Source organism: Pagrus major, chromosome 24 (genome assembly GCF_040436345.1).
Source record: "Pagrus major chromosome 24, Pma_NU_1.0".
In the NCBI taxonomy this organism is placed as follows: domain Eukaryota; kingdom Metazoa; phylum Chordata; class Actinopteri; order Spariformes; family Sparidae; genus Pagrus; species Pagrus major.
The window spans coordinates 20,180,981-20,194,332 of NC_133238.1; the positions used below are offsets into that span (position 1 = coordinate 20,180,981).

Consider the following 13,352-nt stretch of genomic DNA (forward strand, 5'->3'; position numbering starts at 1 on the left):
TTGCCCAGCATCTGCCAACAGGCAGATGTGGTGTGAGACTCAGGTTGGTTAATTTGACAGCTGGCATTTATTAAAACCTCAGCCACCACGAAGCCAGTGCCTTACTGCTCGGGTCTTAAAGCCTGGGAAGCACAAAAGGTCTTGTGCTGGCCTCGCATTTAAGATTTAAAATGCTGTTTCTGGCTTTAGAGTCGCTTCAGGCTGCAAAAAAAAGAACAAAATCGGTCACGTTAACCGACATCATGCATGGTGCAGCTGCTCCATTTTCTATAGCATGAAAGGTTGGAGGGATCCAGTGTTTTTTTGGTTGTAGTGAGGATTCAATGTAACATTTCTATCTGCACTCATGTTGTCATTTGTGTTTGGTGTTGTGAAGTTTAGGATCCTTGCTACAGTGCGCCACCCTGTGGTCACCTGCAGCAACTACTCAAGAGCAGTACAATCACCCCTGGATAAAAGTGTGCTTATTTAGTGTGATTTTAAGATTCATATAAATATCATAAAAATACCCTTTTCTAACATGAGATAGCATTTTTCAAACATTTTTTTTTAGTCAGGCACTCAAAAAATACCCTTTTCTGACTTCACGTCGGCTAATTTCTCTTCTTTGTGTCCTTAAAGCAGACAATAATTAAGCTGTTATTATTAAAAATAAAAATTAAACAGTAATATCCTCATTTTTTGACACTTGACTGTATCAAAAGGAAGAAATTGCGACTTATTTGGACTTTTATCCTTTTTGGTCCATCGGGGCCACCGTAGAGGCTTCAGCTACTCGGTCATGTGACGAAAAAAAAATGTCAACATCACTGTGCACTGCACTATGAAACCAACAAACTACAACTGAAACGGCGTTTACCTTCACGCACGGAAATGAAAATGCTTTAGTACTCACCTCTGAAAGTACAACTTTATGTTAGCCCTCCATTTCGTGGCTGTCACTGCGCAGGTAGGTCGTTTTTTTAGCTTAGCTACCAGGAAGTTGGTTAGCTAGTTCACATTAGCTCGGCTAACGCAGGGAAGTGTTTTTGAACGCTCATGCTAGCTTACTTTGCTATAAACGCGTTGACAGATACACGAATTTCAATGCTATGCTTCGGTTTTATATCAGCTTCTTAGTGGGGGGTGGATTTTACTTTAATATCGTGCTAACATGTCTTGTTTGAAATGTTTCAGGATGGCTGTGTCTAACGATGGCCAGTCCTCCCTGGTACAGAGCCTGGCCAAACTGCTCCGAAATGATGGTATGTCACCTTGTAACACACAGACACTCGTTGTACTCCAAGTGTGGTTCATGCCAAGTCACTTAGGGTCACAAAAGGGTCATTTCAAGTGTGTTTGACTGCAACTAAGCCTGTGAAATTCAACCAAAACAACAGCAGGGAGCTCTGTGGCAGTCAGATCTCATATGTCTCAAAGGCTGGTATTGGAAACAGTCTTTTCTTTGGATTTCTGTGTTTGGTCCTGCTTGGATTTGCCTCAAAAATACGTCATACGTGGATTTATTTGTCATGTAAATGTCAGGTACTTGTCCTTAAAGGTGCACTATGTAGTTTTTGGGAAGAAATTGTCATCAATCATTGGCTGAGTTTTATGTTAATGCCTAAACAAACTGAATAAACAAACTCTCTTTGCTTTCATGACTGAATTTTTCATGACTTCATGGTCACAAACTGACCTTAAAGGACAACACAGTTTTATATTGTCTTTCTTTGTTTATATGTGGCGGACCCTGCCACCTTTCTAGCTTCAAACAGTGTTCTGGGGCCTTATTTTCCTCTGAGAACAGCTTGTTTATTCACTTATGGAAAAAATAAGTATCTCTGAGTTTGTGTTATTACCTTATTAATATTATTAAAATTCTGAGTTTGAATTTCTTCTGCACAACTACATACTGTGCCTTTAAACTTGAGTCTCTTCTGCCACTTTCTACTTCTACTCCACTGCACATCAAAGGGAAATATTGTAGTTTTTTATTATTTATCTGACAGATTTATTTACTAATTGCTTGCACACAAAACATCATAAATAAATCTATCCAACAGTTTATACAATCAGTTGTTGGTTTGTCATTAAGTCATTTTTCATGTAAACACATTTCATGGTTTCAGCATCACAAATGTTAAAGATTTGCTGCTTCTCATTTTAGTGAATTTAACAATTTTAATGTATTTTTTGATCATTTTGAGGTTTGGACTCGAGTTGTCACAATATCATAGTTTCACAATATGATTATCAAGGCCTAATTCATTCACAATAACAATTTTATTGCAACTATGGAGATTTTGATAAAACAAACACCAGCAATGAAATCTATCTATTACCCTTAAAGTACAAGTGTAGGGAGGTGGAGACAGTCTGTAACCATAACTGTAAAACAAAAATGTAGAAAAACAACAAATATTAACTACTCAGTTACTAGTGAAACGACAACCAAATGTGTGTTATTAAGATAATAACAATATTTTATTTTATATCAATATATTTGTTTTTATTGTCACAGTTATCATGAATGTTGCAATATTGTAACAACTATAGTTTCGACTGTTGGTTGGACCAAACAAACATTATGAAGGCGTCACTTTGGGCCGCTCTGTAAGTGTAACAGCATTTCTCACTATTTTCTGAAACCAAAAAATCAGTCGATCAACAGTCTGACCTTTTTTAAGCTTGTGGTAACTATCAAAAGTCTTTTGACTTCCTCTTCACTCTCTGCCGTCAGTTAATTAGAGCCACAGTGTTTGTCCCTGATCCTTCTTTGTCTTTTCCTTCACATGACATCATTTCCCTTACACACCTGCCCACCACATGCGCAGTACACAACACTCTGTTTGATCTTAAAATGTAAGCCTAATTCACTGTGGATGTATTCCCTTAAGAGTTAAGTGATTTATCTCTCCCACCCTCCAGGGGACTTGGTGCTGGACGGCAGCAGCACGCTGACCTTGCCGGCGGCCGGCTTGCAGCAGCTCACCAGGCTGTTTGAGCAGTACCTGCTGTCCAGGAGCCAGCAGCACGGGTTCCTCGCGCTGCCCTCCCACCCTGCCGACACCGCTTCACTGCTGCAGCTGCAGTTCCTGTTTGACGTCCTGCAGAAGACCATCTCCCTCAAGGTGAGCTAGGAACACTGAAACTGGGTCACCCCAAAATCAAATATGTGTATTATTTACCTCTGGAGTTCTTATTAATAATATGTTGCATGGCTTTATCTTTAAACGCAGCTCATCAACCCGCCAGGGACGAGACTTCAGTCTGTGGTGAAAATCTTCCCGTTCAAGTCTTTGAAATATCTGGAGGTAGAGTATGAGCTCATTTTTAGGATCTGTTTTGTAAATCAAAACCTTACACTTAAAAAAAACACCATATAACAAATCTTCCAACTCTCCTTCTTCCTCAGTTTCCAACACTAAATCAACATCTTTCTGTCTCTCCTCTTTCCCAGCTGAAGCGAATCCCTCCACACTGTCTAGAGGGACTGCGAGGGATTTACTCTCAGTTGGAGGTCTTCACATGTTCGAAGAGCCTCAGCTCCCTGGAGGTACTCTCCGTCTGCAGCACATTTGTCAGGAAGTGTCACTGAGTGCGTGCATGGTATGTCTGTCTATAAAAAAACAGTCAAAGCCTCAGTGATATAAATGGGTATGTTTGTTTAGGAGCTGCTTTCTCTGTGTGGAGGCGACCTGAGCTCTGCACTGCCTTGGCTGGAGCTGCACACCCTGAACTTCAGCTACAACTCCATTGTCTGCCTTGACCAGTCGCTAGTGAGACAAACACACACACACACACACGCATCATTACTGACTTTATAACTGATGTTATCTTCATGTGGATTCAATCTTCTCTTCTGTCTTTTCATAGAGTTTACTGAACGTCCTGAAGTCTTTAGATTTAAGCCATAACAAGATTCAGGAGTGTGCTGAATTCTTCAAGGTTTCTGTTTATTTAATTATAATTTCCCTTTCATTTAAAAAGTATAGTTTCCTCTTTTTTTGCTTGTGACCACTTGTTCTGCTTCCATGTCTCAATTCCTCATTGCTGTCCCTCAGCCCTTGAGTGAGCTGGAGCACTTGAACCTGGGCTACAACTGCCTGCAGAGGGCGCCAACGCTGGGCCTGAGCGCCAGAGCCAAACTGCTCACACTCAACCTCAGGAATAATGAACTGGAGACTATAAACGGTAAAGCAGACTGACACAGACGGTCACAGAGTTTCTTATCTTGTTCTTTGAAAAACAATCTGATCAGATTGAGTAGTCAGCCCAAACATTCACAGAGCGGAGGAGTGAGTCAGTGGACCCTAACATTTTAGGGGAAGAAAAGAAAAGGAAGCGGATCACTGTTGATCAGAGGATATCCAAGGTGGAAACTTTCCATGGGAGTTAACAGGAATTTACGGGATATAATGTGAATAACATGGAACTAAAGAGGTTATTTGTTCAGGCTTTACTTAACCTGTCATATACTGATAGAAACAAGTTTCATATTGTCATTGTGCAGAATTTCCAAAACTCCAGAACTTAACTTCCCTTGGAAAATTTCAGGAAAAATCACTGCCCTTTTGTCACCCTTCTCACCGTAGACGCTCAAACTCAACATCTATCATGAGCTAGCAGTCTTTCTCTGACAGTGACCCCTGCCTGCCACTGTTTTGGAAGCCCTTCTATTTGTCTTGGATTTTGTTTATCGTCACACAGTGAAGCTTTAGATAACCTCACACCTGCCTGTTTATTATGTCTGTTTGCATGGGAAGGGAGAAAAGCATGAGACTCTATTAAATATTTGAGCTGCAGGTTTCTTTTTATTCTCCTTGCGTGCATTTGTGTGCATACGTTGTTTAAACCCCGTGTTCTTAATATCATGTGTGAGAGTCTTTTCCTGCATCCGCAGGTGTTGAGCAGTTGTCTTCACTGCAGCACTTGGACCTGGCCTACAACCTCCTGTTGGAGCACTCCCAGCTGGCTCCTCTCTCGCTGCTGCACTGCCTCAGCACAGTAAGCAAACACGTCATACCCCTTCAAAGGGCTCCAGTATATCATTTAGACGACATGTTTATTTTATTTAGGTGTATGTGACACCGGCGCACTGTAAAATGTATCGTCTTCTTTCAGCTGAACCTGGAGGGCAACCCGCTGTTCTTCCAGAAGACTCACCGCAACTGCACCGTCCGACATCTCTCCCCGAAGGCTGCAAACCTTCGAGTGAGTCGTAATTACAGCTAGACGTCTATATTACTTTTAAAACCTGCAGGATACAGAAGTGTTAAGAAGATAATATGTTTAAAAAATGTCCTGCACGGACACAATTATAGTGCTAAACAGCAGCTGCAGAAGTCTTGATTTATCTGGAAGCAAACCCATTCCACACAAACAGAACAGCTCAAAAACAGCTACCTGGCAACCGCATGCTGTGAACTCATGGTGTTTCTACATGACTGACGCCCACTGGCTCATGGTGTTCTGTCATACTGAACTGAAAATGTTACTTTTTTGTTTTTTTTCCAGCTCAAACTCGATGGTACCCCGCTGTCCTCGTCTGAGTTATCAGTAAGTTTTGAAGTACGATCGTCCTTCTGTAGCAAACTGATTTTGGCTACTGCTTTTGATATAGAAGCAGATATTTCTGGGTGAATAAATGTATTTTACAGTATCATATGTTACAAAGTGCTTAAACATACTACAAGGAACATTTAACTGGTTGTGAAACAGTCCCAGTTTAATTCTGATGCCTCTAAATGAGCTAGATAAACCAACAAGACCATCAGCGAGAAGAAAAGTTGAGTTTATGGCCGAGTGTGAGGGTGAGTTGAGCGGTCTCGCAGCCTGAGGAAGGTAGCTGCTCTGTAGTCTGGTGGTAAAACAAAGTCTACTTTCTTTCACCCTCATCGTCTTTTATTCAAAGGGGCTGCCAGAGTCAACAAGAAATGAAAGTTCCTTGAAGTAGATTTAACAAAAATAAATACAACAACACAAGACAGATACAATAAGCACAAAATGATAAGATCAAATAACTAGAAATAAAAAAAAAACATTAGACATTTACAAAGAGGAAGGCTTTAAGAAGACAGTCAAGTAGGAGATCAGTAGGCAGAGAATGTCATGGTGTCTGGGATTTTAATGGCAAAAGCCTGACCACCATGTGTCACAGGATATGACCTGGGATTAACCAGCTGGGCTCCATTCATGGTCACTGGTCAAGAGGGTACATACCAGGTCAAGAAGTCAGACATGTATTTAGGGGCGAGGCCATTTAATGCCTTAAAACCAGTGTTGTAAAAAGTAGCCAAAAGTCTTCATGTTCATGCTTCAGTAAAAGTAAAATTGAAACTTGAATAGTACTTGAGTAAAAGTCTGCAGCCTCCAGTGTGCAAAGTAAAGTTATTAAAGAAAATTACAATATCTAAGAGGGAGCCAGTGGAGGGAAGCAACTACTGGGGAGATGTATTAACAGGTTAATATCAGACCAATCTCTTCTGCAGGTGTTGCCCAAAGCAGGTCAGCTCATCGCCCAGGTACAGACTGCACCTCCGGTCGCAGTGCAACCAGAACGGAGTAACCAGGAAGTGTCGAGCGGCGCGGGGGAGCTCAGTGACAGCATGTCGGTGGCAGAAGTAGGAGTGTCGCACATACGGAAGAAGAAGTCCAGAGTAAGACGTGTTTGAAATAAGTTGTTATACTTTACGGATCTATCTGGACTGGTAAATACTGATAAACTGATTTTTTCCTATTTCAGAGTAAGGTGAAAGTGCGGAGAGCCAGCATATCCGAGCCAAGTGATACAGATTACGAGCCCAGGTTGCGTTCCTCAGCTCAAGGTGGGTTCTTTAAAGCAAATCTGTCCAAAATGAATCCAGTACAATAACATACCAAATACCTCAATTCACCCTAAAGTTTTCCACTTGTAGTTTTAACTACTATTTGCTTGTAGCTTTTAAATAAATATCTAAAACACGAGTATCAATCTGACATTTCTCCACTAGGCATTGTCCTCCCCCATCAGCAAGAGATCGAGCGCATGTCCAGCTTCAGAGATCAGCTGGGTGAGGATTGGCTGAGGTACCAACATCATCTAGACGGAGCTTCTGCATCTACCAACAACACAAACCAACCAACTCCTCACCCTCAACCCCTCCCCAACGGCCTCAACACCACCACATGTGCATCCACCAGCCCCGGGCATCACGTTCCGGAGGTCCTTTCCTCGCCGCTGTTCCCGTCTGAGCCGAAGTTGGAGACGTCAAACGTGGAGGCAGACCTGGAAACGGAGTCTACCCTGCATTGGCCCGGTCACAGCTCTCAGCAAACAGAGTCCACTCTGGAGTGCAGCGTGGTGGACGGACCAGTAGTGGGCTCACCTAAGCCGAGTCCAGAGTCTCAAAGGTCGGCTCGAGGGGGGAGTGTAGACACCAAGGAGGAAGAAGAGGAGGAGGATCTGGGAGGTAGGCTCACCAAAAAGTAGTGGAATCAAATCTGATAATTATTACTCGTGAATTTGCTTCTCTGATTTCCTTTCTTCTCTTGTCAGTGGACCTGTGTCACCCCCTACTTGTGGCCGTCCTATCCGACAAAGAAGAAGATGGAGAGGGTCAGGGGGAGAGGAGCAGCAGCAGCAGGAGGGAGGTGTTCCTGCGCATCACACAGCACCTGGTGCTGGAGGTGGACACGCAGCGCGGCCGGGAGAGGTGCCGCCTGGAGCTCGGCAGCCTGGCTCGGGTGGAGACAACAGAGGCCGCCTGGACCCGAGAGGTGAGAGAGGAAAGGGAAATTTCAAAACTGAAAACGCCTCCTTTTTGACTGGAGTTTGGTTTCACAGCGTGTCCACTCGAAAAACCGCCAGCAGCAGAGGGTAATTTAACTTTAGTGATCAAAATAGAGACAGCTGCACCATTATCTCCGGATCCAGATGCACTTTTTTTTGTGTGCGTGTCGTGACATCCTGAAACACACCTGGAAGCCATCGGGATAATTCTGCAGCTCTTTTATCAGCAGTGTAAAACTCTCTAAGCTCTTGCTCTTTCGATTCAATGGACCCAGTATTTTATTGTTATTTTTACTCTACAAGAAGTGAGACTCAAAACAAAGTTGCTGCGCTAATATTGTGCCATTAACTTCAAGCATATCGCTTCGCCCCGACAATGTGAAGGCATAATCAAAACAAAAAAATGTTCCTGCGAGTCGTCAGTTTAACTTTTCTTTTCTTCCTCTCAGGAGACGGAAGAGATGCTTCCAGCTGTGGAGCTTCAGTTCGACTACATCAACAGGGAGAAACGAAGGAGGTGCTACGTCCTGCTGGATGATGACCCACAGCAGGCACTGCAGGTTAATAACACACACACACACACACACACACACACACACGCACACACGCACACACGCACACACACACACTCTTGAATCCTTTCTTTCGGGAAGTATTTTTTAAGATTCCACACAAAAACCACAGAGATTTTCATCACGTAAATATGAAGCAAAGCGCGTAAATGAGAACACCCACTCGTTGGCTTCCTGGCCGTCCTGTACGAGTCAGGTCACGTTCACCAGCTGCCCTCTGCTCTTACCTTTGTTTTGTCGAATGTGACGCAACATCCAGCAGCACACTGTGTACCATGTTTACTACCTTGTTTATGACTTTGGTCTTCTCACATTGTGCAACGGCCGCTCGCTGCCAGCTGTAATTTTAACACAGAAAGTAAATACCAATTCCAGTATGTGCTTTAGTTTTTTTAGATTTGTGGGTTGGGAGCAGTCAGGGAATTATATTTTATAAACAGACACGTAGCAGAAGGAACAAGTATAAACCCCAACCAACACCTTGAAGATGGATTGTTCTATTGTTTACAGAAACACTTAAACATCATGTCCTACGGTGCCATCTTGAGAAGCTCGACGCAGCTACTGTTGTTCCTCGTCTGCAGCTGCAAAGCTTTGAACAAACACAAAACTTTCTGTCTCTGTTGTGTTTGTACATTTTCTTTTTTTCACGATCAAGACATGAAAACAGCCGGGAAAAATGGAAGCTGAAAAAGATGTCTCTTCTCAGCTGATCAGCTTGTTTTTAGTGCAGAAGATGGTCGATTGTGCCTGGTTGCTCACATTTATTGTCATAATTTGGCTCAAAAGTGAAAGATGATGACTTTAAAACAGTTTTCTTTGTTTCCTGAGCACAAACGGTGAATAAGTAACAACTAAAATAAAATAAAGAACAATTTAAAAAGCAGTGGTATCAGCTAACAGCCAAATTGTTATTTTAAACATCAGTATTATCCTAGAATTTCACAATCGGTGCATCCCCAGCAGTGTCAACAAACTACTTGGGTGTAAAAACACGTCTTTTTGCTGACCAGGCCCTGACTGACGTGCTGTCCCACGTGGCGGAGGAAAACCAGCGTCGTGACTCTGAGCTCCGCCCCAGCTGCGTCCGCCTGCAGTGCCTCCGCTGCAGGTCAGAGTTCAGTCGTAAGGCAGAGAGCAGCGAGGAGGAGGCGGCGGGGAGAGCGAGGAGGAGAGGGGCTGCGATGCTGCCGGAAGGTGTGGAGGAGCAGGGTGAAGAGGAGCTGACGGAGGGTGATGATGACGCCAAAGGTCAGAGGGATGAAAGATGATGTACTTGTCTCTTTGAAAGGTCCCATATGTGCTCATTTTCTGGTTCATGCTTTTATTTTGAAAAAACACACAAAAAACCTCTAAAGTTCAGAGTGACGCAGAGATGCAAGAAAGTGGTTTAAACATTCACTGACCAGATGTTAAAAGGCATCTTGAAACAAGTGAAAACTGCTGGCTCATAGGTAAAAAAAAGTTGCCCAAGCAACGTGGTGTTTGGCTTTAGTTTATATCTTCATCTGTCATCTGTAGCTGTCAAAGGATCCCACACAAATCCACCACAGCCTTGACTGATTCATTCCTCAAACTGAGTCACGCACACACTCAGATGAGTCACGCCCAGGCTTACTTATTCGGAAATGAAGCACGAGTGTACATGTTTTTACATTTTTCCCCTTTAAACAAGTACTTTCACTCTTGTTGAGTCAGTGTCAGCTGGTGAAAATTAAAGATAAGACAGAAAAGACTCAAAACAAGGTCACACATTTCACCCGCCACGTTTTCACATTCATGCAAAAAAAGTGTATCGTCTGACGTCAAAGCTAACAGGCTCCCATTGCTTGTCTATATATTTTCTCAAAACAAAGTATTGGTGTTAGTTGGCCTGTAGCGAAGCATCCCAGGAGTTATCTCTCGTCTTTTATTGCCCAGCGGGCCGCTTCGCTGAGTTCCCACCTCTATAATCAGCAGCAGACAGATAAGCACCCTCTCGCTCCAGCAGCCACCTCCCAGCATTTTGACCAAACCTGACATTAAGACCTGCTCCGGCACGCACTCGCCTGCGCACAGGCTTTGTTCCACAGATGTTTTAGGGATTTCTTGGAGACGAGGTCCTTTTGTTGGTGTGCTTAGCTGGCTGCTCCGAAGAGATTTAAGGCAATAAATACCTTTGTCAATCGCACGTGTCTGAACTTAGTTGCTTGTTTGCCTTGTGGGTTGCGGAGATACATGCCCTGCAGATACAAAAAAAAAAGGCAGGCATGTTTCATTGGCCAGAATCATTGAACTCTCCTGAGAAGACATAGACACAGATGACATGGTTTTAAAATGTAACCCTCCACCGTGTAGTTTTAGGTTTAACATGTTTTAACATATACGATTATACTATGTTTTAAAGGCTGATAAGTAACGTTACTCCATGGATGACAAAACCTTAAGCTAATAGCTGAATAGTCAATACTTCGGATCAAACATTGAAAACATTGTACCTTTATACTACAAAAAAAATGGACACGGCCACAAAAATTTGGGTTTCACAAATGTTTATTTTTCTTTTTAAACATCTCAAAAAGCTTTCAGTGCAAATAAAATACATTTTGCATGTTCAGCATTTCCAGCTGGTCAAATTAAATGACCCTTACAAAAACAAATGCTGGGACAAATTAAAGGTGTACCGCGTGTATTCAAAAAACACGTGGGACGCTGTTTATTTAGTGTAAGTTCTTGTTGCTGTTTTTAATCAGAGGCCACATGGACGACTTTGAGGAGAGCTTACACTGTCCGAGGCAGACTCCCACAGTGAAACACACACATAGACAGACAGGCAGGAGAGGAGAGGAGAGGGGAAAGGCTTTAGAAAGCACGACAGAACATAAAATATTTTGTTTCTTTCTTTCTGTTCGTGCTGGTGGCCCTGCTGGGGGGGGGGGACTGGCCGCAATTGTGCAAATGTGACCACTACAGAATGGTCAGTGCGTCTCTAGAAAAATGCTCATCACAGATTTCCAGAGCCCAAAGCATTGTCTTCGAATTGCTTCTTTTGTCCAACCGACCGTCTAAAACCCAAAGACTCTTCTTTTACTACCTTAAATGACAAAGAAAAGCAGCAAATCCTCACATATAAGAAACTGTAACCAACAAATGTTTGACATTTTTGCTTGAAGAAATCACTGAAGGAGTAAATCAGTTCTGAAAGTAGTCACTGATTCACTTCTGTCTGATCAACTAATCAAAAAATCGACTAATTGTTGCAGCAGAAATATCAGTCAAGTCACCATTAACAAAGCTGACAACCTGAGAAGTTAATCTGGGCTGATTATAGTTGCTTATTCTTTGCAATCTGATTAAGAAATCCTGATTACATGTAATCCGTTACAACCCAACCCTGTCTGTGCTTAGATAAAATACATTAAAGGTTACCACACTGCTGTCATGGATGCAATAACCAGTTAAGGCCATGAGGGGGAGCACTTCCTATTCTTTGTCACTGATTGTGATGTTTTCACCATCACTAATATGAAGATATTTGGAAATAACTTCCTGTATTTGTTTATTTTTCCTTTTTTTCAGGGAACAGTAATATTTGTCCAGAGTGTGGTAGTGATCATGTGGTTCAGCTGGCTGCCCAATCACCTCCCTACTGCAGCACACCCATCCGTGGCTCACCGAGACCGGACAGTGAGGACGATCATCTCGACATCAAGGTCTTTTTTTTTAACAGTAAAATACTCTCTCGTCTGTCTGTTTTCCCTTTTTCCTGTAAATCTCATCAGTTCCTTCTTTCATCTCAGGGCGATCACACAGATGCCAGTATCAGCAGCAGTCCCATCCTCCAGACTGCCACCACCACACAGGACCCCACCTTCATCACTGCCCAGGGAAGCTCCTTCTTCACCGGGGACAATCAGGGTGAAACCTCCGCCATCTCCTACAGCACAGACTGCCAGAGTAAAGAGGATCTGGCTGGAAGCTACCACTACACCGCTGAAAGCGCTACGCCACCTGACGTCCACACCCACCCTGCAGGAAGATCCACCCCGAATGGTGAGTTTTTACTAAATATCTACACGGGAATGTATCCTCCTCCACTTTTGAATCAATACACTGGCGCCAAATATGAATATTTTTATTAAAACATGCACTCTAAACAGATTCCCCTTCGAGCTGGACTGTCAACGTCCATAACCAAATTTACTCAGAATGAAAAGATTTTAGAGAGCCACAGTTGTGTCCTTCCTTTTAAACCACGGCCGGCCAAAGTTTGGCCCGCAGGATGTTTATAACGAAAAACAAAGCTGAATTTAAAAAATATAACATGCAGCGCTGTTTATGCTGCTTTGTTTTTTGTGAGGTTTGCTATTTTTCATGATAAATAATTGTTTTGTGTAGAGTGGCGTAGAAGTGCTGCATCATGAGTTACTCTGTTTGTTGCAGTGGTTCCAAAACCAAAATAACTTCGAGTGAGAGTGTAAATACATCCGAGCAGCAACAAGCCCTTAAAAGCACTGCAGCGGAAGTTACAACTAATTCAGGCAAGAATATAACAAGATTAAAATAAACAAGAAACAAACCAAACAGTGGAAATGTGCTACTTTTCAAAGTAAAGCTGAAAGAGAACCCCTGATTTGACATATAAACTGTCAGACAGTTTCTCAGAGCCTAAAGTGACATCTTCAAGATTGGCCAAAAGTCTGTAACCCAAAGATTTTTCTGATTTTCCAAAGAAAAGCAGCAAATCCTCGTATTTAAGAAGCTGGAAGCGCCAACTGAAACAGTTAATGTACTCGATAAAGGGACAAATCTTGTCCAGTAGAGTTTTTACATCCAGAATAACACTGAGATGTTGGCAGGCCTGTTTGTTGGAGGAGGGCCCAAACAGCAGTAAAATATAAATGGCAACTTATTACTAGATGTGAACTCTACAGTCCGTTGTAAAACACATCAACTGTGGCGTGTGGTGTAAACTGTTTACGTCGGCTCCGTTGCCTCTCCTGAAGATGAATTTGAGCGTTAATTGAAAGTGAACAGAGATGAGGAGT

At 42.7% G+C, this 13,352-nt stretch overlaps 1 protein-coding gene across 2 annotated transcripts in view; it reads left to right on the forward strand.

The window, feature by feature from the left end:
* Positions 1–772: 772 nt before the first annotated feature.
* Positions 773–13,352, forward strand: part of stk11ip (serine/threonine kinase 11 interacting protein) — a 29,271-nt gene continuing 16,691 nt past the window's right edge. The window contains exons 1-19 of one of the 2 annotated variants that reach the window (XM_073462341.1): positions 773–949; positions 1,177–1,244; positions 2,911–3,113; positions 3,222–3,296; positions 3,443–3,538; positions 3,654–3,761; positions 3,859–3,930; positions 4,047–4,176; positions 4,886–4,989; positions 5,107–5,196; positions 5,500–5,541; positions 6,474–6,641; positions 6,728–6,809; positions 6,975–7,433; positions 7,520–7,740; positions 8,203–8,313; positions 9,339–9,576; positions 11,884–12,017; positions 12,105–12,357. In XM_073462341.1, coding sequence (XP_073318442.1) covers positions 1,178–1,244; positions 2,911–3,113; positions 3,222–3,296; positions 3,443–3,538; positions 3,654–3,761; positions 3,859–3,930; positions 4,047–4,176; positions 4,886–4,989; positions 5,107–5,196; positions 5,500–5,541; positions 6,474–6,641; positions 6,728–6,809; positions 6,975–7,433; positions 7,520–7,740; positions 8,203–8,313; positions 9,339–9,576; positions 11,884–12,017; positions 12,105–12,357 — 2,653 coding nt within the window. In that variant the 5' untranslated portion in view covers positions 773–949; position 1,177. The remainder of the gene's footprint in view (positions 950–1,176; positions 1,245–2,910; positions 3,114–3,221; positions 3,297–3,442; positions 3,539–3,653; positions 3,762–3,858; positions 3,931–4,046; positions 4,177–4,885; positions 4,990–5,106; positions 5,197–5,499; positions 5,542–6,473; positions 6,642–6,727; positions 6,810–6,974; positions 7,434–7,519; positions 7,741–8,202; positions 8,314–9,338; positions 9,577–11,883; positions 12,018–12,104; positions 12,358–13,352) is intronic. The other variant, XM_073462340.1, reaches the window with a different exon arrangement.